This window comes from Ipomoea nil, unplaced genomic scaffold (assembly GCF_001879475.1).
Source record: "Ipomoea nil cultivar Tokyo-kokei standard unplaced genomic scaffold, Asagao_1.1 scaffold3069, whole genome shotgun sequence".
In the NCBI taxonomy this organism is placed as follows: domain Eukaryota; kingdom Viridiplantae; phylum Streptophyta; class Magnoliopsida; order Solanales; family Convolvulaceae; genus Ipomoea; species Ipomoea nil.
In genome coordinates, this window is record NW_017619497.1 from 7678799 (window position 1) to 7704412 (window position 25614).

Consider the following 25614-nt stretch of genomic DNA (forward strand, 5'->3'; position numbering starts at 1 on the left):
CATGAAAGAAAAATCCTTTCATCTTTTGTCGTTTACATTTTTTTTATATAATATTTAAAATGACTTTTAAATATACTCCGTATAAATTTACAAACATATTGTCAAATAGTAAAAATGTTGAATTCTATAAGTGATATAAGTAGTGGCAAGCATGCACCCAGCTTTGAGTGAATCAAGTATAATACGTTCCCTTTTTGGTTCGCGAGAAGTATTTGAGGGAAACAGAATTGAAATTTCATGGAAAAGAAATTAACAGAAGGTTGATTTCTTTGTTTCGTTGGTTGTTGTTTGGTTGGGGTTGGAATGGTAAGGAATAAGGAGTATAAAGACTAAAATATTCATATACAATGATACAGATAATAAAAGTAATAAGACAAATTTGTCCAATCATGTAATACTTTCTTCTTAACTTTCATTGAAAACAAAATACTACCCCTCCCCTTGAAAAACTTTTTTCTCAAAACTAAGAAAAATCGTGAACCACACGGAAGAAAATTTTATTCTCCTCAAATTTAAGGAAAACTTTTTCCTTTTAATTTTTTTTTCATCCAACCAAACATGCTCTAAGAGTACGTGTTTGACTTTTACAATCCGTGTAAGACAAAAATAGTACACATATCTTGACCAGATATCTAAATGAAATAAGGAAAGATGACGTACACACCGACATTTTTTTTTTTATGTTTTCCATATAAAAGTCTTATGTGGTCAAACTTCTCTCTTACCTTATTTTTGTTTGGTCGTCTCAAGATTAATTGAAGACTATCTACCAACTAATAAGTTAATATGGCATCACACCAACGTATATGAAATGAGGTGACATGAGTAATTGTTAATTAAGTTTCTTTTTCTCTCTCTTTTTTGTAACCCAACAAATTTCCAGATATTGTTAATTAAGTTGTGAATTTTTCTTATTGACGTTGTTGACATGACTAGTGTGATGGTTGATCAAAAGAGTTAAGGCAATAATTTAAACATTAGATACCATCCTACATAAATAAATGGAAGATGACTAATGATGAGAATTGTGAGCACTATGTTGAGTAAAGTCATGGTATTTGTCTAAAATAATTTATATTGTATTAAGGGAAGCGCGATATTTTTGGCCCTTGAATTATTTTTTGAAAATTTAGTTATTTAATTGTTTATTATGTTTTACTTTTAGTCTTTGTTTTTATATAATTATCAAATTTTGTCAGCAAATTATTTTTTATGAGGTTAATTTTATCATTTAATTAATTAATATTTATAATTTGAATTATTTTTTGAAAATTTAGTTCCTTAATTGTTTATTATGTTTCACTTTTAGTCTCTGTTCTTATATAATTATCAAATTTTGTCAACAAATTAGTTTTTATGAGATTAATTTTATCATTTAATTAATTAATATTTATGGTTAAAATTTCACTCTCTCTATGTGAATATTATTTTTAATATTGAATATTAATTTTAAATAATAAAAATAACCACATATGTTAATGAAATTTTAAACAATTGAGGAGCTAGATATGTTTAAATTAACTTACAAGAACTAAATTTTTAAAAGTTAAACAATTTAGGGACTAAAAGTATTATTTTTTCTTATATTAATAATAATCATTTTTTTAAACCAAAAATAAATTATTATGAATTCAAAATAGAAAGTAAAGGTAGAATACAGTAGAAAGAATCATTTGTTCTACTTAAAATGATTAAATTTGACTTTTGGTTTTATTAATAACAATCATTTTTAATAAACAATTGTCCCTTAGGGGACATCCGATTTTTAATAAATAATTAGTACATTTCACAATTGTCCCTTATGGCTTAATTCAAAACTGTGCTACTTCCTATTTGCAAAACTTTATTTATACCCCTAAGAAAATCCAAATTAAATCATCTCATCTAAATTTGTTGTAAAAAAACAAAATGTTAGATAGATGTTTTTGTGTGTGTGTGTGTATATATGTGTGTGTTCTAAGTTCTATGAGAATTAGTAGTCCCAAGATATTATGTGGAATAATATTATTCGATTGAGAGATGGAAAATAAGGAAATTGAAAATTGGGATGTTTGGTAAATAGTTGTTAACTGATTGGGTTAGTGAGTTTGAGTAGTTGATAATATTAGCTGCTTGCATAAAGATGTTTGATAAATTCGTTGTTATCTGATAGTTGATTACATGCAAAATGATTTTCTCAAAAGTTGTTTTTGAGCAGCTTTTTGAATTTTAGCATTCTGGGACAATAGAGTGTACTGTTACAAAAAGCTAATAAATCAAATATTTATATTTAATATTTAACCAAGTTAAACAACTAATAGTGGTCAAATAAGTCAAAATTCTTCCCATAAACTAGCCAAAATTAACTAATAAATTGTGTTATCAATCAAGACCATTATTGCATCTTATTGCAAACTTTTAATATAACGTTTTTTTTTTTTTTTTTTTTTTTGAAAATTTTAATATAACGTTTAATATGCTTATTTCTTCACAAGTGGGCCTGTTTTAATTGTAAAATTCAACAATTAATGAGTGAAGATTAATCATAGCATTTAGCCTAAGCCTACATGAGGATTTAAAATTTATGAAGCCAGGAAATAAAGTGTCCTCTTCATCAATGGAATATTTGGTGTTGGCACTACAAGTCCATAGGTCCAATTCATGCCTAATGAGTAGCACCATTGGGATTGGAAGAAATTTATAACTTTTCATTGAAAAAAAAATACTAGCATTTTGTTGCCATTATATTTATATAAAATAAAAATTTTAATTTTTCAAAACAATTTTAATCATTTTCTTTCACAACTGCAAAGTGGAATGATTTCATGAGGTCACAAATTTAGACATTCACACAATTTTTATTTACATTTACAAAATTGTTACTAGCGATATAGAAATAAATTGTAATTTTAGACATTAAAATCTATATTAGCTGTCAAGCACCTTGTGTTCAGATGTCATGTAGTGACATCTTTTATATGAGAAGTCATGAGATCGAGCTTCAGTGGATGCGTTATTGACTCTTTATACTTATTGAAAAAGTATGTTTAAACAAATACTTCAATGTAATAGATTCAATAATATTCAAAAACAAAAAAGTAAGTCTACATTAATTGGTCATGGTCTCATGGACCAAAATCAATAATTAATTAGCAATAAAATCCCTCCCTCTTTTCTCTCTTCCAATTATGAAAAAACTTACCAAAAAACTACAAGTGATGATGATGCTTTAAGCCATTGGTTGCAAACCTCCAAGATTTGGTGGGGATGTGAGGGCAATGATAAACCTACCCTAACTTTTTTTTTTTTTGTTGTTTTTTTTTATTATATAATAATAATTTTTGTAGGGAGGAAACAACATAATAAGGTAATAAAAGAGTTTTACCACATGTAGTACTTAATTTTACTTTTTAAATTTTACTCTTGACAAATTCTGATAAATTATTTTTTTCATGTGGGTTCCAATATAAATATCTACATCAAGATTTTGTGTATGTGAATACATGTTGAGAGTACAAAATAAGAATACATGTAGTATTTTCCGTAATAAAAATGAAGATAAATGGATTAATGCAAAGTTGTCTGCCATATAGGGTTTCAAAGCTGCTTATTTGGTGAAGCTAAGGTGGTCATTATGGATAGCCTGTCACGTGGGTTCATTTGGTTTACCAATGCATATATGCACTTTATTCCATATTCATCATTTACAAGAACCACAACCTCCCATCTTTTTTACTTTTAATAATGAAATAATCTGTTGCACTTTTATAATCTCTAGTATATATAAGTAAAAATTCAAAATAATCAAATTAGTTCCTCAATTATTTTGCTTCTCTCTTCTGTCATGACAATTGTAGGCTAATTACAAGTCGCTCAAATAGTTTCTTATGCTTCCAACCTAGTTAATGCTGGTGCAAAAATAAAAGTAGAAGTAATATGAAAAATTATAACACACTAGATAAATATGTGATTGTTAATTAATTGTTATATGAGATCCTTCTATATAATTTGCTGATTATTTCACAAAGACGAAAATTACTTAATGTATACACTCAAATAATGACTATAAATATTTCTCATTACCCAACAAATTAAATCAACTTTGGAATGCAAACTAGGACATAAAGTTTTGAAAGGACAGAATTGGAGATAATTAATATTGTCTTTCTATAAAATAATGGCCCACTAACTTTTCTAGAGAAGACTGAAGACCATATTTTGAAAACACCTGATGCTCTCACTATTGGGTTTGTTTTGGGCCCTGAACCCACAACGGAAATCGGCCCAATTATCTTCCGCTATTGCTATTGTTGTAATTGTAACTAGGATTTTCACACGTGCGATGCACGAAATTTATTTTGTTATAATATAGTACAAATATTTGGATTGTTATACAATTATTTAAATTATAACATCAAATATTATATAGTGCAATTGAAGATATATTCTGGATCGTTTATATTTGTCTGGTCGTTATATAGCATTGTAGCAATTTTCATTGACAAACTCCCAAAATAATTTGTTTCAACAACGAATGTAAATTAAAAAAATCAATGATTTTAGTATTGTTGATGAAAAGTATGTACAACACTTTATTACTCTTATTAAATTAAATAAATTGGTAGCTACTACAAAAAATAATACATATGTATTTAATTAATTTATAATTAGATGACCAGGATTATGTGGTCTAATGGTACCCGGGTTGAATTTTTATTTTGAAGATTATGAGTTCGAGCCTCAGTGGAGGTGTTATTGGTTCTTTGTGTTTCAGTAGGTTGTGAACAGATACTACAATGTAATAGAGCCAGTAGCTTTCAAAAAAAAAAAATTATAATTAGATGTCTATAATGTCATTATTCATTATAAAAAATGTAAAAAGAGATATAATTTTATTAGTTATATTATATTTATTTTATACAATCTTCAACAATATATATATATATATATATATATATATATATATATATATATATATATATATATATATATATATATATATATTTTCTACAATTGAAATATTCCATACCTTCAATTCAAATTCATTAATTAATTATATTCACTACATTGTCCATTATCTTCTTTTTACATTATCTTGTAATTAAATATCAAAATTATTTACTAAGTATTTTATATAAATATAATAAATATTAATATTTTGTTCAATACTTTCACACGATAATCTATGACACACATCTTACAACACATGAAATATGTAGGGAAAAACTACCACTACCAAATATCAATGCAATTGTAAGATAAAGAGCTCATAGTACAACTGTACAACTAAGATCTTAGTCATATATACAGCAAGGAAAATATAAAACTTCAAACACCATAATCTCATTGCATAATGATGCCACCATCTATGCTACCACCAGTAATCCAATTGCACATGACATACTACCAATAAAAAAAGATAGAACATAACATGTACTGAAGATGAGACAATTATGCTACCCAAAAGATAATTAAGAAGACTTAGAGAAACTTAAATCAAAAGTAGTATTTATTTAGACTATCGCTTTTAGACTAAGTATTTAGACTACCGTTATTACAAAGTTGCAAACATTTATTTTAGTGACAATTATAATCGTTCTCTCATATATTATCTTGCATTTATAAACTTTAAACAAATTCAACATTCAATTACCTATGCAATAACATCTCCTATATAATATTGCATTGATATACTTTGAATTGGTACTTATTTAAAAATAATTATTGGGCATTATCCTATTCGCGCAATGCGCGTAAAAAAAAAAACTAGTAATATAATATTGTTGAATAGAAATATTAATTTTAATATTATTGTATCGCTAATATTATGTTTGACTATTTTACTACTCATCATCTCTTTCTGAGTGACATATGTTCAAATATTATATATATATGCTATAGTAACGATAAAATTAATTGATTAAAAAAACAATAAAATTAACAATAATTATAATATATGTTGCTTCCTATTTCTAGTATTTGTATTGTCAAATTTATTTATCACGGAGTATTTAATAGTGTTTTAATATTGTCCTATTGTATTACAAATAGGAATTTTAAGATAGAATTATAGTACGAATAGAAAAGTATGAAAAATTATATTCTATTAGAAATTATATTACACTATTTTACAATATTAGAATAGAAATTTTAAGGCACAAGTGTCAAATAGGCCCATCTACTACTGCGAAGTGCTCAATTTCCACCACGAACTAAATTAAGTGTCAAATAGATCCATTTACGAGTTAAATTTGTTCAATTGACTTTTTTTACAGGTTAATAACAGGTTACCTATTTAATTATTAAAATAAATAAATAAATAAATAAAATAAAATAAAATAATAATAATAAAAGAATACAGCCACCGGCTGTCCCGTGCTGTATTTTTTTTTAATAATAATTTTGAAATTATTTTTTAAATAATTGAATTGGTAACCTGCAAAAAAAAGTCAATTAACTGCAAAAAAGGCTAATTGAACAAATTTAGTAGGTAAGTGTGGTTAATTAGCCTTTAATTTAGTTCATGGTGGAAATTGAGCACTTTACAATAGTACATGGGCCTATTTGACACTTCTCCCAAATTTTAATGTAGAATTATAGTAGGAATATAAAGGTAGTTAAAAATATATTCTGTTTGGAATTGTATTACAGTATTTTACAATGAAATTTTAATGTAGAATTATAGTACGTATAGGAAGTAGAAAATAATATATTAAAATTTAAGATTTTGGGCGGAAAGTTGAGTTGAGTATTTTGTTTTTATATATAGTACTAGTTTTTTACGCGCATTGCGCGATTGAGATAATGCCCAATGTTTTTTTTTAAATAAGTACTTTAAAGTATATTAAGGCAAGATTATATTGAAATTGTTCATGCATAGATAATTGAAGGTTGAATTTGCGTATTTAAATAGGTAATTCTTTTCCCAAAGGTTGAGTCCCCAATCCCAAGGGCCCCCCACACTCCGACCCGACAGAGCATTGTGGGAAGTTGTAAATCACGGTGACTCAATGGTTCAGCAGACAGGGCCAAATGCTGATACGCACAAGGAATCTGCCCACTTTGGACATAATTCCCGCATTGCCGCCGCCGAAGTTCAAACCTTGGTCTCTTTCCCCAAATACTACCTACTAAACCATTGAGCTAAGGCCGTGCGGGTTAAATAGGTAATTCTAAGTTTACAAATGCAAAATAATATAGTCGATATTGATTATAATTGTCAATAAAATAAGTGTATAGGTATGGTTGAAACCAAATACGGGACATAAGGGAGAACAAATAAAAATTAGGGCATAAAATATTAAATATATACTAATATTGTTTGAGGAGATTCCGACATTAGGATCTGTGGTTAAGTTCTATTAAGACTTTAATATTAGAATTAGATTAATGGTGTAGTTATAATTCTATATTAGACTTTAATATTAGAATTAGACTAACGGTGAATGAACGGAAAAGTTAAATGGATAATCATATAATTAAGGATAAATTAGAAAATCTTAAAAGAAAAAAATTAAAACTGGAACAATATGAACCATTCATTTGATTTAATAATTTGGCGATCATTTTTTCTACCCGATGTTAATAATTAAATAAATTCGCTGGTCAAATCCGCTAGTATAATCCGCTAACGCTAACCGCTAACTGCTGATTGTCAAACAAGGACATTGTGAGGTAGTTCTCACTTCAATTTATTGTGTGATTTGAATACTCTCTTTGTTACAAAATCTCTCAAGTAGTTAATATGGTTGACTTTTTTAATTATATATTTTTTTAAATTTTTTCATGGTATTAATAAAATACTTGGTAAATAAATATATAGCATTATTTTATGTTATAACTTTGATATTTAATTAGAAAAATAGTGCACAAAAAAGATAATAGATAATGTAGTGAATATAATCAATTGATGAATTTGAATGTAAAAATTTTTACATTTGAGAAAAATAAAGACAATATAACTAATGAAAATATTTCTTTTAATTAATTTATTGATAATTAATAATTTTTTTTCACTGAATAAAGACATTGTAAGGACAATGTAGCGAATATAATCAATTAATAAATTTGAATATAAAGAATTTTTATATTGAAGAAAAATAAAGACAATATAACTAATAAAATTATTTATCTTATTTAATTTATTGATAGTGAATAATTATATTTTTTGAATAAAGATATTGTGGACACATAATTCTAAATTAAAGAAATGCATATGTATTATTTTTTGTTATAACTACTAAATTATTATTTATATAATTTAATAAGAGTAAAATAGAGTACTAATTATGCCAACTTTGATTGGGATGGGGTTCGAACCTAAGACATTTTTTTTTATTGAAATCAATGAGTAAGTTAACGGTGAACTAACGACAATTCTTAAAATTTTAACGGAATTTGTAACGGTGTGTGGGTATTTTAGGAAATTTTAGTATAAAATTTAAATCTGATCAATCTTTTAATCAATCTGAGCCATTCGTTTGATTAAAATCTGTGACCGCCATTTTTTCTACCCATTATAGGCCTAACTCTCTTGGGCTCTTATTAGTATAGTAGATAGTAGATACATAGATAGTATAGATAATATTAATCATTATCATCATTATTATGTGGACCATAATGTACATTCAATATATTAAAAATATATTTTTTTGTTATGGTCCATACAATAATTTACCTTATAATTGTATAAAGAGTTTATTTCACTTTTAACTTTGATCTTTAAAAAAAAATATTGAAAAAATAAACATGATAAAAAATTACTCCATATATCTTGTACGATTCGACTAACGAGACTTGACTCAAGTTATTTACAATTTAATTTTTCAAAAAATTAAGTGTAGTATTGGTATGTTATTCGAAAATGTTTTATAAATTAAGGATGTTCTAAGTATTTTAGATTAAAAATAAAGTGTTTTAAATTTTGATAACTAAAAATAAAATTTAGAACATTAAATATTAAAAGTAAAAATTGTATTAAAATCGTCAAAATAAACAAACAAAAAAAAAAAATACTGTAAAATCTATTCCTTTTTTGAGGAAAAAACGTATTCCTAATCCCGGACACTATATGATACGGCCCAGATCAGCATCAGTTAAAAACCCGAGACCACAGCTCACAAAGAAACCCTAAACTCGCTCAGATTCTCGTGTATGCTGTGCGGAAGCCTGACTCCACTCCGGAATTTGAAGCCCGTCGACCGGAAATCTTTCCTTCATCGCCGCAAATTAGTCAACTCCGACGACTATTCGTATATTAATCAGGTAATCTCGTGATTCCTTAATATCTTTTTTGGGACTGAATTCAATTCTATACATCTACTTGGCTTCCGACTTCGAGGATTATAGCAGGAAAGAAGAAGAAGAATATTGTTTTCCAGTTTGTTTGTAAATTTCTAAACATTTGGACCTTTCAGTATTTGTCTTTAATGATATTTAAATTCACACCTGTTTATTGGTAGCTGGATTCCATTAACTCTCTCTTAATGGGGATCCTTTTACTGCAAGGAAAAAATATATTGTTTCCGTTATTTTCTGTGTATCTAACTATTTTTGTGTTTCCGTTTTTGAACTTATGTAAGTGATTTATTAATTCCCTTGATTCTGGGTTGTGTAAATTTTGCTGCTTTGAGATTTAGAAGGTTCTTGAAAAATTGATTGGTCTGGTTTGGTTGATAGGAAAGAGGACTTGCTACTCTGACAACACAGATACTGAGCTGAAACTGCTGCTGAACTATAAGAGATGGAGAGTTGGGGTATGATACTTTCTTCTATAATATTTTCAGTCAAGGAACCATGATATGCTTTTTATTATTTAGACGTCTTTGCGTGATTGTGTATTTAGTCTTGTCTTTTACTTTGTAGCTAGGAATGTCTTCCTTTATTGTATGTGAGAAAAAAATTTAGGGCTCTTCCTTTACAATAATGAGGAGAAAGTCCAAGACTGTCTGAATCTAAGGCTGTAACCTGCTTTTTACATGCAATTAGGTGTCCAACCAACCCAACACCTTTGCTTTTACCTTTCTTTTTTGATTAGCATTTTGTATGCTATTACTTTTGCAACTTGCAAGCTGGTTTCACTTCACTCTATATCATATTATCATTGTTCAACATTATTAAATAAGAAAGGATCTATTTGTGGTTTCTTTTGTTGCACAAAAGCATTCAAGTTACTATTGGAAATAAATTATCCTTATAGTTGTCAAACTAAACTTGTTTTTGGTATGTTTTAACATCACTTTCTTTTGCCAGAGGATGATGTAACTATTCCTGACCTAAAGAAGGGGCAACCACAGAGTAAATGGGATGATGAGGATGTGGATGACAATGATGTAAAAGACTCTTGGGAAGATGAGGATGATGAGCCTGCTCCGGTAATTGCTGTTCTTTTGATTTATCATTTTTATTATTAAATTTTGTGTTGACATGCAATGTTTAGGTTTGGTTATCATTACGTTAGATTAGAAAATATTAACCATGATTCCGTTAGCTGCAGACTTATACAAGTGTTTTTTCACATTTATTTATTTTTTGCTTGTTTACTAAGATCTATTGGAATGTAAATTCTTCTTATTCTTACTAAGTGCAAAGTCCAAGGTGTTTGAATGCTTGTAGTTTAAAGTAATGTTGGTCTCTTGGATAATCCAATCAGGCACCTAAACCAGAGCCTCCTGTTGAAAAGGCTCCAAAAAAGGCTGCTGCTAAAGCTACTGAAACGAAGGGCAAAGTGGTTAAAGTTGCACCGAAGGAGGAGGAGCCTTTAGATCCAGTAGCTGAAAAACTACGACAACAGAGGTGAAATCTATTGCACATGATTTCTGTTTGTTAATTTTGCCTCCATTGTAGATTCTGAGTTAGAACATAAAGTACTCTAAATAAAACATTTTCTACTTCCCTGTTCTGTGGCCATGATCCCTCGTATATTTTTGTTTGGAGGGTTTTTGGGTTTTTAAAATTTTATTTTATAAGGAAAAAGGAAATAGAATGTAGCTAGATTCAAAAAATTGTGGATTGAGCAGTTGAGCAATTGTGGATTCTATTTTTTTTTTTTTTTTTTTTTTTTAAATAAAATCTCTGATTGTAAACCACCCCAGGCAACCTGCATCTTTTCTCAAGTTTTCCTATTTATGACATACAAGTATTTGCATAATATAATATCATCTTATTTCACAGGCTTGTGGAGGAAGCTGATTATAAGTCAACAACAGAATTGTTTGCTAAGAAAGGTGATGAGAAGACCCTTGAAAATTTCATTCCCAAAAGTGAAAGCGACTTCTCAGAATATGCAGAGCTCATTTCTCATAAGCTGCGTTCATACGAGGTTTGTCAAATATGCTTTGCAGCACTCTTGTTCAATGATTGTTGATGCCATATCCTGAATTCTAGAATACCCTCCTTTTTTGTTTTGCAGAAAAGCTACTTCTATATGGGATTACTCAAGGAGGTAATGCGACTTTCAATGACCACATTGAAAGGGCAAGATGCCAAAGAAGTGGCATCTTCTATTACTGCAATAGCAAATGAAAAAATAAAAGCAGAAAAAGATGCCAATGCTGGCAAAAAGAAAGGTAATGCCACGCCAAACCAATTGGTAATTCTGCCATCAAATTCAAGATTTGATAGCTGTAAAGGCTTTAATTGTTTCTTCAACTGCAGGTGGAAAGAAGAAGCAGCTGCTAGTTGATCGGGCTGATGATGATGCTGTGGTTAATGCATATGATGGTTATGATGATGAATATGATTTTATGTGAGAAGAAGATCTTTACAAACCACATGTTTATTACACCAAACTACTGTCTTTCCAGTCCTATTATCATCAGAAGTTAAACCCATGCATTTATGAAAACAAATATAAGGAGGATCCTGTGGCTTGTACTCCCAATTCTGGAGGCTGGTTGAGTGTCAGATTTTTGTCAAATAAAATATTATCTCGTTTTGTCTTTCTTGTTTTATTTATTTATTTTTCTTTTTGTTTCTTTGGGTAAATTGGTGTTCTCCTGTATTAATACTGTATGATAAACATCAGATTTTGAGTCTATATTTTCTTGATCAGTTGCTACTAATATGAGTTTTCTTCTTCTAACCCATCACCCTTAGCCGGACCAATGTAGGGTCCATTTTATATTAGGAAAATGCTAAATTTCTTTAACATTTACCACTCACAAGTTCTAATTGGTTTGTTTTATTTTATTTTTATTTTTATTTTTTAAATTTCAAATGCCAATCTATTAGAAAGTTTCATACTAGGGAGTTATTCTCTGAGAAGGACATTTTGCACTGTCTTTTATATTAATATATAATATATACTACTTTTTTTTTATTAACTAAGGTCTTATTCTAGAGGACTAGAGGATTATATTTTGGACCTATGCAATTGTGCTCATTTGGAGAAGGTTACAAGATCAAATTCTCATGGTGGGGTATTGATTCTTTAGTTTATTATAGTTAGAGAAAGTATATTGAACGGATATTAATTTATAGAGTTGATAATATTAAAAAAAATATTTTGAACCTATGCAATCGTACACTATTATGCACAAGACAAGATGTCTATTTGAAATTCAAACCTCAAACCTCAATGTTCTAAGGATTAAATTCTCACACTGTCACTAGGAAAAGTCTTATTATTATTATTTAAAAAAAAAAAAAAATAGCAAGATGGCCCACTAGTTTGCCTTCTTTGATGGGTCTTGAAAATTAGAGTTCACATTCATATTTTTAAAGAATTTACTGAATGACCGCAAATTATGCCATGGAATCGTGTTCACCGAGAATGGTGAACACAAGGCAAAACGACGTCATTTTTAGGCCAAAAAAAAAAATTTCGCGGATGTGGAGTTAACGGCGCGCGTTTGATCAAATTATGAATTTTCTGTTATGAGATTATGAATTTTATGAAAATTCATAATCGCATAACAGAAAATTCATAATCTCACAACTGAAAATTCATAATCTCATAACAGAAAATTCATAATCTTATAACAGAAAATTCATAATCTCATGGTTCCAAAGTGAATGTGTAGGCATGGTTCCAAAGTGAATGTGCAGGCATGGATTCATAATTTATGAATGTCCGTGATTTCGGACGGGAATATGTAGGCATGGTTCCAAAGTGAATGTGCAGACATGAATTCATAATTTATGAATGTCCGAAATTATGAATGTAATGAAAATTCATAATCGCATAACAGAAAATTCATAATCTCATAACATAAAATTCATAATCTCATGGTTCCAAAGTGAATGTGTAGGCATGGTTCCAAAGTGAATGTGCAGCCATGGATTCATAATTTATGAATGTCCGTGATTTCGGACGAGAATGTGTAGGCATGGTTCCAAAGTGAATGTGCAGCCATGGATTCATAATTTATGAATGTCCGTGATTTCGGACGAGAATGTGTAGGCATGGTTCCAAAGTGAATGTGCAGACATGACTTCATAATTTATGAATGTCCGAAATCTTTGTTCACCTCAAATTAAAGTGAAACCGCAAAATGTGAAAATAAAGAAAAAAAGTCACGCAATTAATTAAAAAAAAAAAAAAAAAGATAACGGTGTACTAACACCGTTAGAACCGTGTTCACCATGAATGGTGAACACGGTTCCACGGCATAACGTCTGCTGAATGACCAAAATAGTTCGTCTTCTTTGATGGGCCTTGAAAATTAGAGTCCGCACCATGTTTTTAAAGAATTTACTGAATAATCAAAATGAATTTGTACAAATTATTTATCACACATTTACCCGTAAACACTTCTCAAAAATTAGTAACATGCCATGTAACATGTTTAGGTAAATGCAAGTCTTGTCAACTGGTTAATGAATAAGGCTAAATCTGATCCTATATCTGGCCAGTTTAATGTTGTATAATCTTATGTCAAAATTGCACATGAAAGTAGAAAAGCTAAGAGGAAAATAATTATTAAAAAGAATAAAACATAATACAGTAAGTGTAAAGCCAGTCAACCTTAAATTTCTCTAGGAAAATTAAGGAACAGAAAACAAAACAAAAGTAAATTAAAACCCTGCAATCCTGAAGTTGAGGGTGTAAGCAGTCATTGAATTGTTTGTTTTCCAAGATCCACCAATCTCCTGAGAGCTTATGGTGAAAAAACACCTCTGGTTAACAAATGCGGGCGACAGCGCTGAAAAACTCAAACGCGCTTTCATTATTTTCACCTATTCAAAGAGTATTCTCTGTACAGGCAGGGGGAATGTATGGCATATGTATCATAGTTCTTGGATACTAGGAGGGATTGTCCCAAAACCAGATCGATCTTTTTTGTCAATGGCATAGCTACAGCTACAAGTCATCCAATTCGACGATTTGTGCTCTCCTTTCAGCAGCTTTCTTTCGGATGAAGATGCCCCATCTCAGGGCAGCTTTAAGCTTGAGCCACCCGACAACAGCTTTGCCAGGACGTGAACGATCCTCGTTGAATCCAAAGGCCGAAGACATATCGGGCACCTGCTGCTGTGAGGCGTAAGGATAACTGTCTTCCGTGACATTAGCAGAAGGATGATGGGCACTGCCACCCGAGTTGAAAACGTGAAGAAGCTGCTGCATGTCTTCGTTTCCGAGCATCTCGTGGCTTCTCAACCGGATTTCTTCAGTAAAGAAGTCGTCAGCTCCCCTATACGAGGCAAGATTTGAGGTCCCGGGAGCAAGGAAACTGGGCATTGAAGACTGTTGTGGGCCGAGAGGCAGCATATTGTAGTTTCCAGAAGGCAGAGGTTGTTGTGATGTGCCCACCGAGTGGTTCTGGAAAGAAGCATCACTCAACATGTTCTGGGGTTGCATCGCAAACCTGCTTCCACTGTTGTCATTGTATCCTGGTGAAAGAAAAACAACCGTAAACTCGGAAATTGGGAAGTTTTCTTCATTCTTTTAAAATTTTCTCCAAATGGCCCGAAAAGTAATTCAGATTTAAACTCGAAAACTCATACTGAGTACAATAGATACAATGTTTTTACCTCTAACATTCAATCCCGGATCCAGAGAAGGCTGCTCGGAAGAAATTGAGGCCGAGAGACTTGGCATATTTAGCTGATGGTTAAAAGAGTTTGAATGGTCTTGAGAGCCAGTTAGGAGGTCATTTTGAGGAGAATCTGAGCTCTTATTCTCGTTGAGGCTCATGAGAGATTTCCCATCATATTCAATAACGTGCATCCAATTATCGTATGCCTTCTTCACTAACGTGTCCACATAGACCTGCAAAATTCCACTCGACATTTGCTCAAGCTTTCCTTTCATGTACTTAAAGTGATCTAGATTTGAATATGAGCTGTTAACATGTAATCATGCTTGAAATTATGTTTTTAAAAAAAAAGAACAATGCTGCAAATTAACGAACCTTTTGATCATCTGAAAGAGAATCGACAGAGTGAAACTCTCCACCAGCAATCAATCCACACAATTCATATATATTGTTAAACACAACCCCGACATTCCTCAGGTCATCGGGATAGTAGACGTAGAGTTTCCCACTTAGAACACACGTCTTTGCATGCTCTACAAGAGCTTCCCACATTTTATTCGACATTCCACTTCCCAGGATCTAAGACAAATAAGACGAGTAGAAGAAAAACTTTGTCATTGGATTTAACAGACCTAGTGCAGAACTGCAGATGCTATCTTGAAAACAATAAAGACATTTACATTTCGAAGCCTCTGTGGGTCCCTCACAACAAGTCGTAGGAAGTCTTCCACAGTGAATATTCCAGACTTATTCAGCCTCTTGTGGAAAGACCCATCCTTCCCTATCTTCTCCAATCTCCAAACTTCATCACTTAATGCAGGTGGGTAATGCTTCTTGTACACTGCATAGACAAACACCGCAGGTTAGGCAACATTATAAATAAAAATATAGGCCCTGTTTAGTAAAAATTAGCCTATCAGCCAATTTTGGCTTATTTGACCACTATTAATTGTTTGATTTGGTTAAAAAATCAACTCCAAAATGCTAAAATTCAAAAAGCTGCTCAAAGCAGCCTTTTCAATTAGCTTCTTGAGAAAAAGAAATTATACCAAACAGCTATCAGCTAAGTTACCAAACACTTTTCTACAATCAGCTAATGTTATCAACTAGCTATACTCTTTAATTAACCCAATCATATAACAGCTAACAGCTATCAGCTAACAACCATTTACCAAACAGGGCCATAATGTTATTTAGTTAGACAATCCCACAAAACGATACGACAAATATGATGTGAACTCACATTCGCCTCTGTGATCCTTGACAGTAAAAGCATCTGTTTTAGCCTCACGAATGTGAATGTCCTCACAACATCCTGATGCAACCTTCAAACCTAGTCTAAACTTTCGGCTTCTGATCCAGCTAGAGTTGTCGGTAAATGTCAACTCACCAAGGGTGCCTACACCATCCTTTAATATCACTTGCGATTCCCCAGCTAGAAGTGGCCTCTTTCCTTCCCGCTCTTTCACTATATGAGACTCGAATTCTTCATGAGTCCAACCATTCTCGTCCTCATTGTTGAAGTCTCCTTCAAGTACAACAACATCTAATTTGACCGACGATTCCGGACCTGATGTTACAACATGGCCTGTATTTCCATCAATCAAGACAATATGGACCGCAGAACCTTGTTCTCCTTCAACCTTCCCTCCTGTAAAGAGAGGCAGCGACAATTTGGACCTGAAATGGAGCTGTAAACTTCTTCCATCTGGCCCTTCCAGTCTTTTTGGAGAAGCCCTGTGAGATTACCATAGAAAATTGGAGAGTAAGGTTACACCAAAACCGCTTAGGCTGTCGAAATCTAAGATGGACCCCACTCTTGAAGAACCGACATAAACCTCATAAAGAGGGGCAAACCAAAACCATAAGCAATGATATGTGAAGCCAAACCTTGCATTAATTTGGGAAGGGCCCAGCTTTGCCAATGCACGTTCCACTTCTTCACTAACCTGTACATAGAAAATAATACACATTGAGATTAAAGGAAACTAAAGGCATGGTTTTTCTTAAGATACATGTAACAATAGTGCTTCACTACTTCCTTCAACTGATTCATGTTTTTGGCATAATTCCTGCTTCTAATTGTTTTGTGAACAAAGGGATTTCATAAAAAGACATAATCTTACAACTCTCCGAAGAATTGGCTCCAGGGATGAACAAAGTTTCTGCAGACTGTCCACCTTAAGTGCCTCAATAATAACACTGCAGTGATGAACAAAGTTTACATTACTATCCACCATGGTAACTCCTCCCATTTCATTCTACATATTCATGAAATGCATCTGAACAATAAAAGTCATAGTCGAATTCTAACTCGATCTAGCCATTCTCCAGTCTTCAAAAAACAAAATTTTCAAGAGAATGCCCAATAGGAGGCCAGATTAAACCCACTCTTTCCTGTATTCCTCATATCCAGCACACAAAGTCCACCATTCTTATAGCTAGCAAACACCCTCAAGCTTATATTGCAAGATTATACACATTTTTCAAGAAATCAATTCAGTAAAACCAACCACAACATTTTCAGTAAATCCCCCAAATTTCTTCTCATCAACTCAACACTTCACAATAACCATACATCCCAGGAGGAAAATGAAGAACACAAGAAAAGCCCTTTATATTTTGGAGTTGAAAACTTCAAATGCTACCTCAGAGGGACCTAAAGTTTCTAAGCAATAAGCAAAGCCCATTCCCAGAAACACAAACCTAACAAGCAAAAAATAAAAAAGAAAAAAACTTGACACACATTGACAAAAATTACCTGGCAAGAGCAGGACGTTTCCTATCGGGTTGACCCTCTTCACTCCCACTACCCGGATCCAGAGCCCGTTTCTCCCGGGCCACAGTCGAAGATCTTTCCATATACCTAGTCTGCATTTTCCAGGAAACACAACAGTGCCTCAGACCACTTCTCCACACACTCTCTCCAGATCTGATCTGAAGCTTCTCGTTTACTCCGTATTTATTTAATTTACTTACAGCAAACAACAAAACACTTAAAAAGAAACAAAAGATTCTCAACAGCAGCAGTGAAAAGAAGATAAAAGAAAAAAGGTGGATTTTGCGCGAAAGGGAAAACCGAAGAGAAAAGGAAAGCGGGAAACACGAATTGAAACAGCGGAGAAGAGAGTTGTTTCTTTCCGGGAAAGTTCAAGGAAGAATCTTGGCGTTATCGTTACCTTTGGGTCGGCTCCACCACTGAGGTGTCTTTATCTACTTTGATGATGCTGGCCGCCTCATGTTTTCTACTTGCAGGTTACAATGGTGGCGTGGCTCCATAGCTATATATATATATATATATATATATATATATATATATATATATATATATATATATATATATATATATCCTGTATCCATATCAGAGCTGTATGTATATGGACGGATATATATTATCTTATATATGCATCGCTATTATATCAGTCACGCATCTATGCACAAATACCTGTAACGCGCTGTTTATGATTATCTATGATAATTTTATTCTCTTCAAAAAAAATTACTATTTCGTCACACTTGTCAAAGCTCGCACCTATAACATAATTAACAATTCACTCATCAATGACTATACAAATTCGTGCCAGTCCACATAAGTTTATAGAGACCACCCTACGCTGGCCCTATTTGATAAAATGGTTGTTAACTAAGTTTATAGAGACCACCCTACGCTGGCCCTATTTGATAAAATGGTTGTTAACTAAGAATAGTTGATAACATTAGCTGATTGTAGAAAAATATTTGATAAATTAACTGTTAGCTGATAGCTGTTTGGTATAAATTCTTTTCTCAAAAAGCTAATTGAAAAAGTTATCTGGAGTAACTTTTTGAGTTTTAACCTTTTGGAGTTGCAAAAAGCTAATTAACCAAATATTTATATTGATATTTTAACTAAATCAAACAATTAATAGTAGTCAAATAACCTATAATTGACCTATAAACCAATTTCTTTTACCAAACAGTACCGTTGTCTAATTTAACCAAAATCGTGTTAGTCCACAAAAGCTCATGAAAACTTTATGTCACACTATTTTTAAAGAATTTATAAAAGTCCGTTATCTTTGATGCATAAGAAATTAAGAATTACCTTCCCTCATGCTACTTAAGAGATGCCTTATTTAACCCAAATTTACAATATAAACTGCCAATTTATTTATTTCCTTCCTCATAATAATATAAAAGACTTTCTACAATTCTACCTAACTTTTAACATTTCCGGTAGTTAAATAATACTATCAAATTTATCAACAAAAGCTACTTAACTTGATTGGCATATTATAAAGTAGACTACTGTGGGTTGGACGGCGCTCTGGTAGTTGATCATGGCCGTTGGTTCGTAGGAACAACCACTGACAGTAGCTCTGATTTCCATGATCATGCCACGTGGGTTCCATTGTTTTCAGCGAAAACCTCGGTTAACATTAACCATGGCAGAATGTGGTCCCATTTCACCATGTTTAGGTGTTAACATGTTCCATATTTCTATCAATAGCTTCTCACCACATCATAATTGAATGAGATTCAATTTGAAAAAATCAGAGGACAAAAAATCATAGAAGTTTACACTAGATAAGGTGGCTCTTTCTGATTTTTTTAATTTTTTTTTTAAAGGAGAGAAAATAAAGCAGGGAAGCCACAGTAAACTTTATAGCTAGTGCTTCTTGTTCTTCACCTTCCCTTTCTTTTTATCCCGCTTGTTCTGTGGCTTTGCCTTGGATTTCCTTTTCACGGCTTTCTTGAATGGTTTCTTCTTACTTACGGGAATGCTCCCTCTGTTACTTATGATTTCACGGGACAGTTCAGGTGCTGCTGGTGGCGGCCTTAGTGCTGGGAATTCTTGTTCATGAGAGATCTCGCTGGTTGTCACTGTGACTTGAACATCACCATTGTCATACATAGTTGTACCTTTGTGACAAGAAATAGATGTCAGTTTAATGGTTAAATTCGGTTTATCTTCACATAAAAAGTTGTTGGCATGTTACAGACTAGTATTTTAGCGTCTTAAGTGGACCATTTGAATCAGTACAGCTTAGTCCTTTAGAAATCTAACTGCCTCTAATCTCAAGGTGCAAGCTTCTAGCTCATAGTAGGAAAAATATGAAAAGACTAAGAAATAGTTGCATATAGAACAGACAAGAAAAGTTCGAGTAATTTCTGAAAAGATCAGCAGCCAAATATGGTGCATAGATTATACAAAGGCATTCTCCCAGAAATAGAACTTTCAGTTTCCGACATTCCGTAGAGAATTGCAAGTCCAGCATGTCAAAATAACAAAAGATTCCTGCTAAGGCATGGATTAAGCAATCTTTAGCCACCTATTCATGACAACTTATCCCAAAGAAACTTTGAATGTGATGGACCAAAGCCCAAAGGTAGGAAATCAATGACTCCAATGCCAGTGCTCTCAGGATTTGTGCTTCCCAAAGTTTCTAAATCTTCCATTAGTCCCATGCTGGCACAGTTAGAAGTTACTGCTACTATTTATTTTACAAGTTATTGTTACTATTTATTTAATACTCCCTATCTTAAAAGGCATGACAATGCCCTGATCATGGGCTAAATGCCTAAATGGAGCCTACTCCCGGGTTCATAACTTTGCCAGTGAAACAACAAAAATGTGTGGAAAATAATTATAGAGTTAGGAACATTCTTTTCAGCACCCATCACTTGGAGGATATATAGTCAGTACATATGAAGTAGTATCAAGAGAATATACAAAGGGAGCAACCGAGCAACCCCAAGCCCCTGGCCAAGTTGGTTAAGTTGTTGATTTGGTAATCACAAGGTTCCAAGTTCAACTCCCAGTAGGAGCAACCTATTGGGCATTGGCCTTCTTGATTTGAGCCGGTCAACTATAGGCAACCTAAGCTGGTTTACCTCTTTGTGGTTATTTCTCAGTTAGGGTCATAAGACGGGGTTTACCCAGTGCATAGTGGCTGCGGGTTTCCCTCGTCATTCAAAACAACAACAACAACAACAACAAAAAAAAAAAAAAAAAAAAAAAAAAAAAAACCGAATATACCTGAAACTGGTGCATTTGGGCCATTTGACTCGGTATCCTCTTCATCATCCTCATCCTCCTCATGTTCAACAGATTCAGCAGCTGATTCAGGTGGGACTCCACCATGGACAGCAAACTCTCTTTCTAGCCTTCTCTACAGAAGCAAGAAAATAGGTAATTCAATCCCATATGATGCAATAATGAAATGACAATGGTGAGCACATATCACTGTTACCTAGGTCGAGATGCACATTCAACCCAATAAAAACGAAATAATCAAGCATGTCAGATGTTAGTTATAGTCATTCTACCGATCTCAACTGAATGGTAAAACGATGAGTAGATATGCATAACTCTGTGCACACACCTAAATATCTAAATGTCATGTTCAATTGAAATTTTTTACGTTTGAACACATTAATTGGTCATTCATATATCTATGAAATGTCAGGAAGACGAATGCAGAGTCAGATTGAGATTATGGAAGTGCAAATCAAGTAAAGAGCAGCAATCGAACCTTTTTACGGGCCTCGATACGTTTTCTCCGTTCGGTTTCCTGCAATTGCTTCTGCGCTTCTTTTCTCCTCTTCTTCTTCCTCTTATGAAACCCGGTCACATATTCCCTGCAATTAATGCAGACAAAGCGATAAAAAAAAACAATTCGAAATTAACAAGATAAAATCAGATGCAGCAAAGTTCCAAAGAAAATCAAGCAAAAATTTAAAAAGGTGCAGGTGAGTACTGGAGGTCTTTCTCGTCGAAAGAGACAGAGAGGGATTTGTTCTTTAGCGCCCTCTTCTTGATGTGCCGACCTCGCACGCTTCCAACACGTTGCTCAGCTTCTTCTGCTTTGCCTTGTTCCATGGTAGCCATTACCGAGCTGGAGCTGAAGCTGAAGCTAAAACCCTACCAAATTCTCGCTGCTTGGGTTTGCTTGCTACGAGGTAATTGAGAGAGTTGTACGTTTACAAATACGATGTCGTCTTGCTTGTCCAAATTTTCTTATAATAAACTTTAAATTGGGTCCCTAAACTCTTGATCTAACTTCAAATTGATCCTAAAAGTCCAATGAGTAATACTCCGTAATTTACATATTATCAACTAGGTTTGGTTTCACTTTGAGCAAATACATTATACCATTTGTGACATGGTAAAGTTATTCTTGAAATTTTATAGCACAAGTATATATATTGTTAGATATGGATCAAAGAGACCAAATGTTATGGAAAGGATTAATTAAATCTAAAGATTCAAGAACAATGGATAATTGAGAAATAATGGAATGGTAAAGTTGGTAATAACTATAGTTTTATTGCTTATGGCTAAAGGTCATAAAAAAAAAAAAAACGTTACAATTCTAAAATAGAGTGTATGTTCTCAATATTATCAAAGTCGATTCCTTATCTATCTATATGGGGTACCTATTTACTTACAAAGGAAATATTTGTCTTTTATCCTTAACTTACGAGAGCTTCATGTTTTGTATGCTCCATCCGCCTGACCTTATATTCTTGTATCGCAAGTAGGGGTTCAGGGGATTTGAGATAGATGAGCTTTCGGCTAAGTGGGCTTCCAACTAGGTGTGTGTGTTCTTTTTTGGATGAAGAGGGAAACTCCACAATCCTTTTGGATGTAGGTAAATCCCGTCTTGTGACCTTAACCTGTAAATAACCACAAGGAAGTAAATCAGTCTGAGTTATTCATAGTTGACCGGCTCAAGCTAATGGACAAAGATTCGAACTCGTGATCTTGTAATTACAACTGGGATTACCCGAATTAGGTAGGCTTTTGATTATTTAGGTTTTCCTTAACTAGGTGAGGCTTTGGACTATATATGGAGAAAAGATCTTGATCCCTGCCTCCTTGGGGATGACATTGGGCCTTTGAGCTACCCAATACCATAACCTCAACAAATACCACTTTTTTTTTTTTTTTTTTTTTGAAAATCAACAAATACTACTTGAACAAAATAAAAGGAGCAATAAAATTCACATATAAATATGACTTGAGTCAATATTACAGTGCAAGTATGAATATTAGAAGGTTAACCCACCAAGATAAGGAGATCTGATCTGGAACACCCATAATACTATAATTGGAGCTTCTAACAACTGAAATGTTACTGCTCAAAGTAAAAGAACTGGCAAATTCTCCAGTTAAGTCAGCAGCTGTGTTTCCTGCCAAAATTGAAAATTGCATAGCTTGCAGAATAAAATGATTCAATAGAGACAAGAGAGCATTGAGAAAGCTGGGAAAACAGGGATAGAAGCACCTGCGTCTGCCTGGAGTTGAACTAGGGTCCATTGCTTGGAAGGCAATTATCTTAACCGTTGGACTACAAACGCCATCAATTTTTGAAGCTCTCGTATACCTTCCAAGTGTTTGATAAAAGGTGTGAAAGGGTTGCTACAAAGTACAGATTTCTTACGATGCCTACCCATTGTTTGATAAAAGGTGTCAAAGGGTTGCAACAAAGCACAGATTTCTTGCTGCGAGCCTGAGGATCTAATCAAGTAATCATCTAATATCAGAATGTCTATTCCCATGGTAGCTTTGACACAAACAGCAAAAAGATTAGAAGCCTGTCAGACAGCCAAGAGACCATCCCAACCATGAACCCATGGCTGAGAACGATCCTCTACGGCTCATCCCAACTAAGGTCTGGAGCTGTTAATCACGCTCTAGTCTCTTAGCCATAGTTCATCCACCAAACTTAGTTTCCTGTCTCCTTAGAACTCAAGGATACAGAGGTACGAGCCTATAAAACAGATCCTGTTCAAGTAAGGTCGTGCTCTGTTGCTTCCTTTTGCAACTTATGTTCAAGTATCCACCTTCATAGGCTTCCGATGTGGGACAATGTTGTCGTGTTTTGTCCAGTGATGTTGTTTCCGTTCTTCCCATTACGGTCCTTAATTCGTTTTGGCCGTTAGGCTTCCTGCAATTGCTTCTGCGCTTCTTTTCTCCTCTTCTTCTTCCTCTTATGAAATCCGGTCACAGATTCCCTGCAATTAATGCAGACAAAGCGATAAAAAATCAATTCAAAACTAAAAAGGTAAAATCAGATGCAGCAAAATCGCAAAGAAAATCAAGCAAAAATACAAAAGGTGCAGGTGAGTACTGGAGGTCAGAGACAGAGAGGGATTTGTTCTTTAGCGCCCGCGCCCTCTTCTTGATGTGCCAACCTCGCATGCTTCCAACACGTTGCTCAGCCTCTTCTGCTGTGCCTTGTTCCATGGTAGCCATTAACGAGCTGAAGCTAAAACCCTACCAAATTAAGTAATAACAGCAAAAACCATGGAGAATGCATTATATGGCTATTGAAGATGGAGGCAGATGGACAAAGAGAGCTAATTTAGTAAATAATGAGCCACATTTGCGTTTGCTGCCAAAATTGAAAATTCCATTACTTGCAGAATAAAATGATTAAATACATAATATCACAGAGCCGGGAAAAAAAAAAACGGAAATACCTGCGTCTGCCAGGAGTCGAACACGGGTCTATTTCTTGGAAGGCAATTATCCTAACCGTTGGACTACAAACGCCATTGTTGAAGGGATCCTCGTGTGCGGATCAAGTGTTTGATTAAAGGTGTGAAAGGGCTGGCCACAAAGCACCACAGTTTTCTTACTGCGAGCCTGAGGATCTGTCGATCTGATAATCTAATTTCAGAAACCTCCATTCCCACCGAGCTTTGATACAAACAGCAAAAAGAAAAAAGAATGGAAGCTTGTCAGACAGCCAAGAGACCATCCCAACCATGAACCCATGGCTAAGAACGATCCTCTACGGCTCAGCCCAGTGAAGGTCTGGAGCTGTTAATCACGCTCTAGTCTCTTGGCCATATATACTTCATCCACCATGCTTAGTTTCCTGTCTCCTTAGAACTCAAGGATACAGAAGTACAAGCCTATAGAACAGATGCTGTTCAAATAAGGTCGTGTCATGTTGTTTCATTCACCAACTTATATTCACGTATCCAGCTTCATAGGTTTCCGATGTGGGAAAAATCTCCGCTAAACATTTTTAACAGTGTGTTGTTTCATTTGTTTGCATTCTTCCCATTACGGTCCTCAATATGTTTTTGCCGTTCGGCTTCCCGCAATTGCTTCTCCTCTTTTGAAACCCGATCACAATTCCCTGCAATTAATGCAGACAAAGCGAGAAAAAAGAACAATTCGAAATTAACAAAGATAAAATCAGAAGCAGCAAACCCAAAGAAAATCAAGCAAAAATTTAAAAAAGTGCAGGTGAGTACTGGAGGTCTTTCTCGTCTAAAGAGACAGAGAGGGATTTGTCCTTGGGTCCCTAAACTCTTCATCTAACTTCAAATTGATCCTAAAAGTTCCATGAGTAATAATTTACACATTATCAACTAGCTTTGGTTTCAGTTTCAGCAAATACATTATATTATACCACTTGTGACATGGTAAAGTTATTCTTGAAATTTAATAGCATAAGTATGTTTTTAGTATGGAACAAAGAGACTCGTGCTATGTTTGGTTCGCACATGAGAATCGGAATCGGAATGAAATCAAATACTTGGTAATAATATGAATTTTAGTGAAAGTGTTTTGCATGTTTGAGGGTAGGTGAAATTGAAATTATTACCAATATTGATGTTTGGTTATGTATGACCCTATAATGGAATTAAGATTTTA

At 33.2% G+C, this 25614-nt stretch overlaps 4 protein-coding genes across 5 annotated transcripts; 1 reads left to right on the plus strand and 3 right to left on the minus strand.

Annotated features, from left to right (window-relative positions):
- The first annotated feature begins 9065 nt into the window (after positions 1-9065).
- LOC109165360 (eukaryotic translation initiation factor 3 subunit J-like) lies at positions 9066-12041 on the plus strand. Its single transcript, XM_019314083.1, has 7 exons — positions 9066-9243; positions 9658-9734; positions 10231-10352; positions 10631-10773; positions 11152-11299; positions 11390-11546; positions 11635-12041. The coding sequence occupies exons 2-7, from the start codon at positions 9722-9724 to the stop codon at positions 11727-11729; spliced, it is 678 nt and encodes a 225-aa protein (XP_019169628.1). The 5' UTR covers positions 9066-9243; positions 9658-9721; the 3' UTR covers positions 11730-12041.
- A 1837-nt stretch (positions 12042-13878) lies between these two features.
- LOC109165357 (calmodulin-binding protein 60 B-like) lies at positions 13879-18247 on the minus strand. 2 transcript variants are annotated; one of them, XM_019314079.1, is made up of 9 exons: positions 18137-18247; positions 17719-17828; positions 17084-17159; positions 16848-16906; positions 16201-16694; positions 15638-15798; positions 15333-15536; positions 14953-15190; positions 13879-14811 (listed from the first exon to the last, which is right to left on the minus strand). In XM_019314079.1, exons 2-9 carry the CDS (start codon positions 17817-17819, stop codon positions 14282-14284), a joined length of 1863 nt encoding a protein of 620 aa, XP_019169624.1. In that variant the 5' UTR covers positions 17820-17828; positions 18137-18247; the 3' UTR covers positions 13879-14281. The 2 variants fall into 2 exon arrangements, with proteins under 2 accessions (XP_019169624.1, XP_019169623.1); XM_019314078.1 differs by lacking the exon at positions 18137-18247 and having other exon boundaries at positions 17719-18067.
- Positions 18248-19375: 1128 nt separating this feature from the next.
- Positions 19376-21903, minus strand: LOC109165361 (ribosomal RNA-processing protein 17). The gene is made up of 4 exons (XM_019314084.1): positions 21698-21903; positions 21473-21578; positions 20977-21109; positions 19376-19859 (listed from the first exon to the last, which is right to left on the minus strand). Exons 1-4 carry the CDS (start codon positions 21826-21828, stop codon positions 19606-19608), a joined length of 624 nt encoding a protein of 207 aa, XP_019169629.1. The 5' UTR covers positions 21829-21903; the 3' UTR covers positions 19376-19605.
- Positions 21904-22334: 431 nt separating this feature from the next.
- Positions 22335-23661, minus strand: LOC109165363. The gene is made up of 3 exons (XM_019314087.1): positions 23327-23661; positions 23009-23156; positions 22335-22616 (listed from the first exon to the last, which is right to left on the minus strand). Exons 1-3 carry the CDS (start codon positions 23499-23501, stop codon positions 22532-22534), a joined length of 408 nt encoding a protein of 135 aa, XP_019169632.1. The 5' UTR covers positions 23502-23661; the 3' UTR covers positions 22335-22531.
- Positions 23662-25614: the final 1953 nt, after the last annotated feature.

Coding starts and splice junctions, on each gene's coding strand:
- LOC109165360 (XM_019314083.1), top strand. Junction 10,353..10,630: donor AGGATGATGAGCCTGCTCCG/GTAATTGCTGTT, acceptor TAATCCAATCAG/GCACCTAAACCAGAGCCTCC. Junction 11,547..11,634: donor CAATGCTGGCAAAAAGAAAG/GTAATGCCACGC, acceptor CTTCAACTGCAG/GTGGAAAGAAGAAGCAGCTG.
- LOC109165357 (XM_019314078.1), bottom strand. CDS start 17,834: ATGCAGACTAGGTATATGGAAAGATCTTCGACTGTGGCCCGGGAGAAA. Junction 16,907..17,083: donor AGCCAATTCTTCGGAGAGTT/GTAAGATTATGT, acceptor TTCTATGTACAG/GTTAGTGAAGAAGTGGAACG. Junction 16,695..16,847: donor CCTTCCCAAATTAATGCAAG/GTTTGGCTTCAC, acceptor GTAATCTCACAG/GGCTTCTCCAAAAAGACTGG.
- LOC109165361 (XM_019314084.1), bottom strand. CDS start 21,828: ATGGCTACCATGGAACAAGGCAAAGCAGAAGAAGCTGAGCAACGTGTT. Junction 21,579..21,697: donor TTCGACGAGAAAGACCTCCA/GTACTCACCTGC, acceptor CATTAATTGCAG/GGAATATGTGACCGGGTTTC. Junction 19,860..20,976: donor CCCAAATGCACCAGTTTCAG/GTATATTCGGTT, acceptor CTTGTCACAAAG/GTACAACTATGTATGACAAT.
- LOC109165363 (XM_019314087.1), bottom strand. CDS start 23,501: ATGGGAATAGACATTCTGATATTAGATGATTACTTGATTAGATCCTCA. Junction 23,157..23,326: donor TTTTATCAAACACTTGGAAG/GTATACGAGAGC, acceptor TTATTCTGCAAG/CTATGCAATTTTCAATTTTG. Junction 22,617..23,008: donor GATCAGATCTCCTTATCTTG/GTGGGTTAACCT, acceptor GGTTATTTACAG/GTTAAGGTCACAAGACGGGA.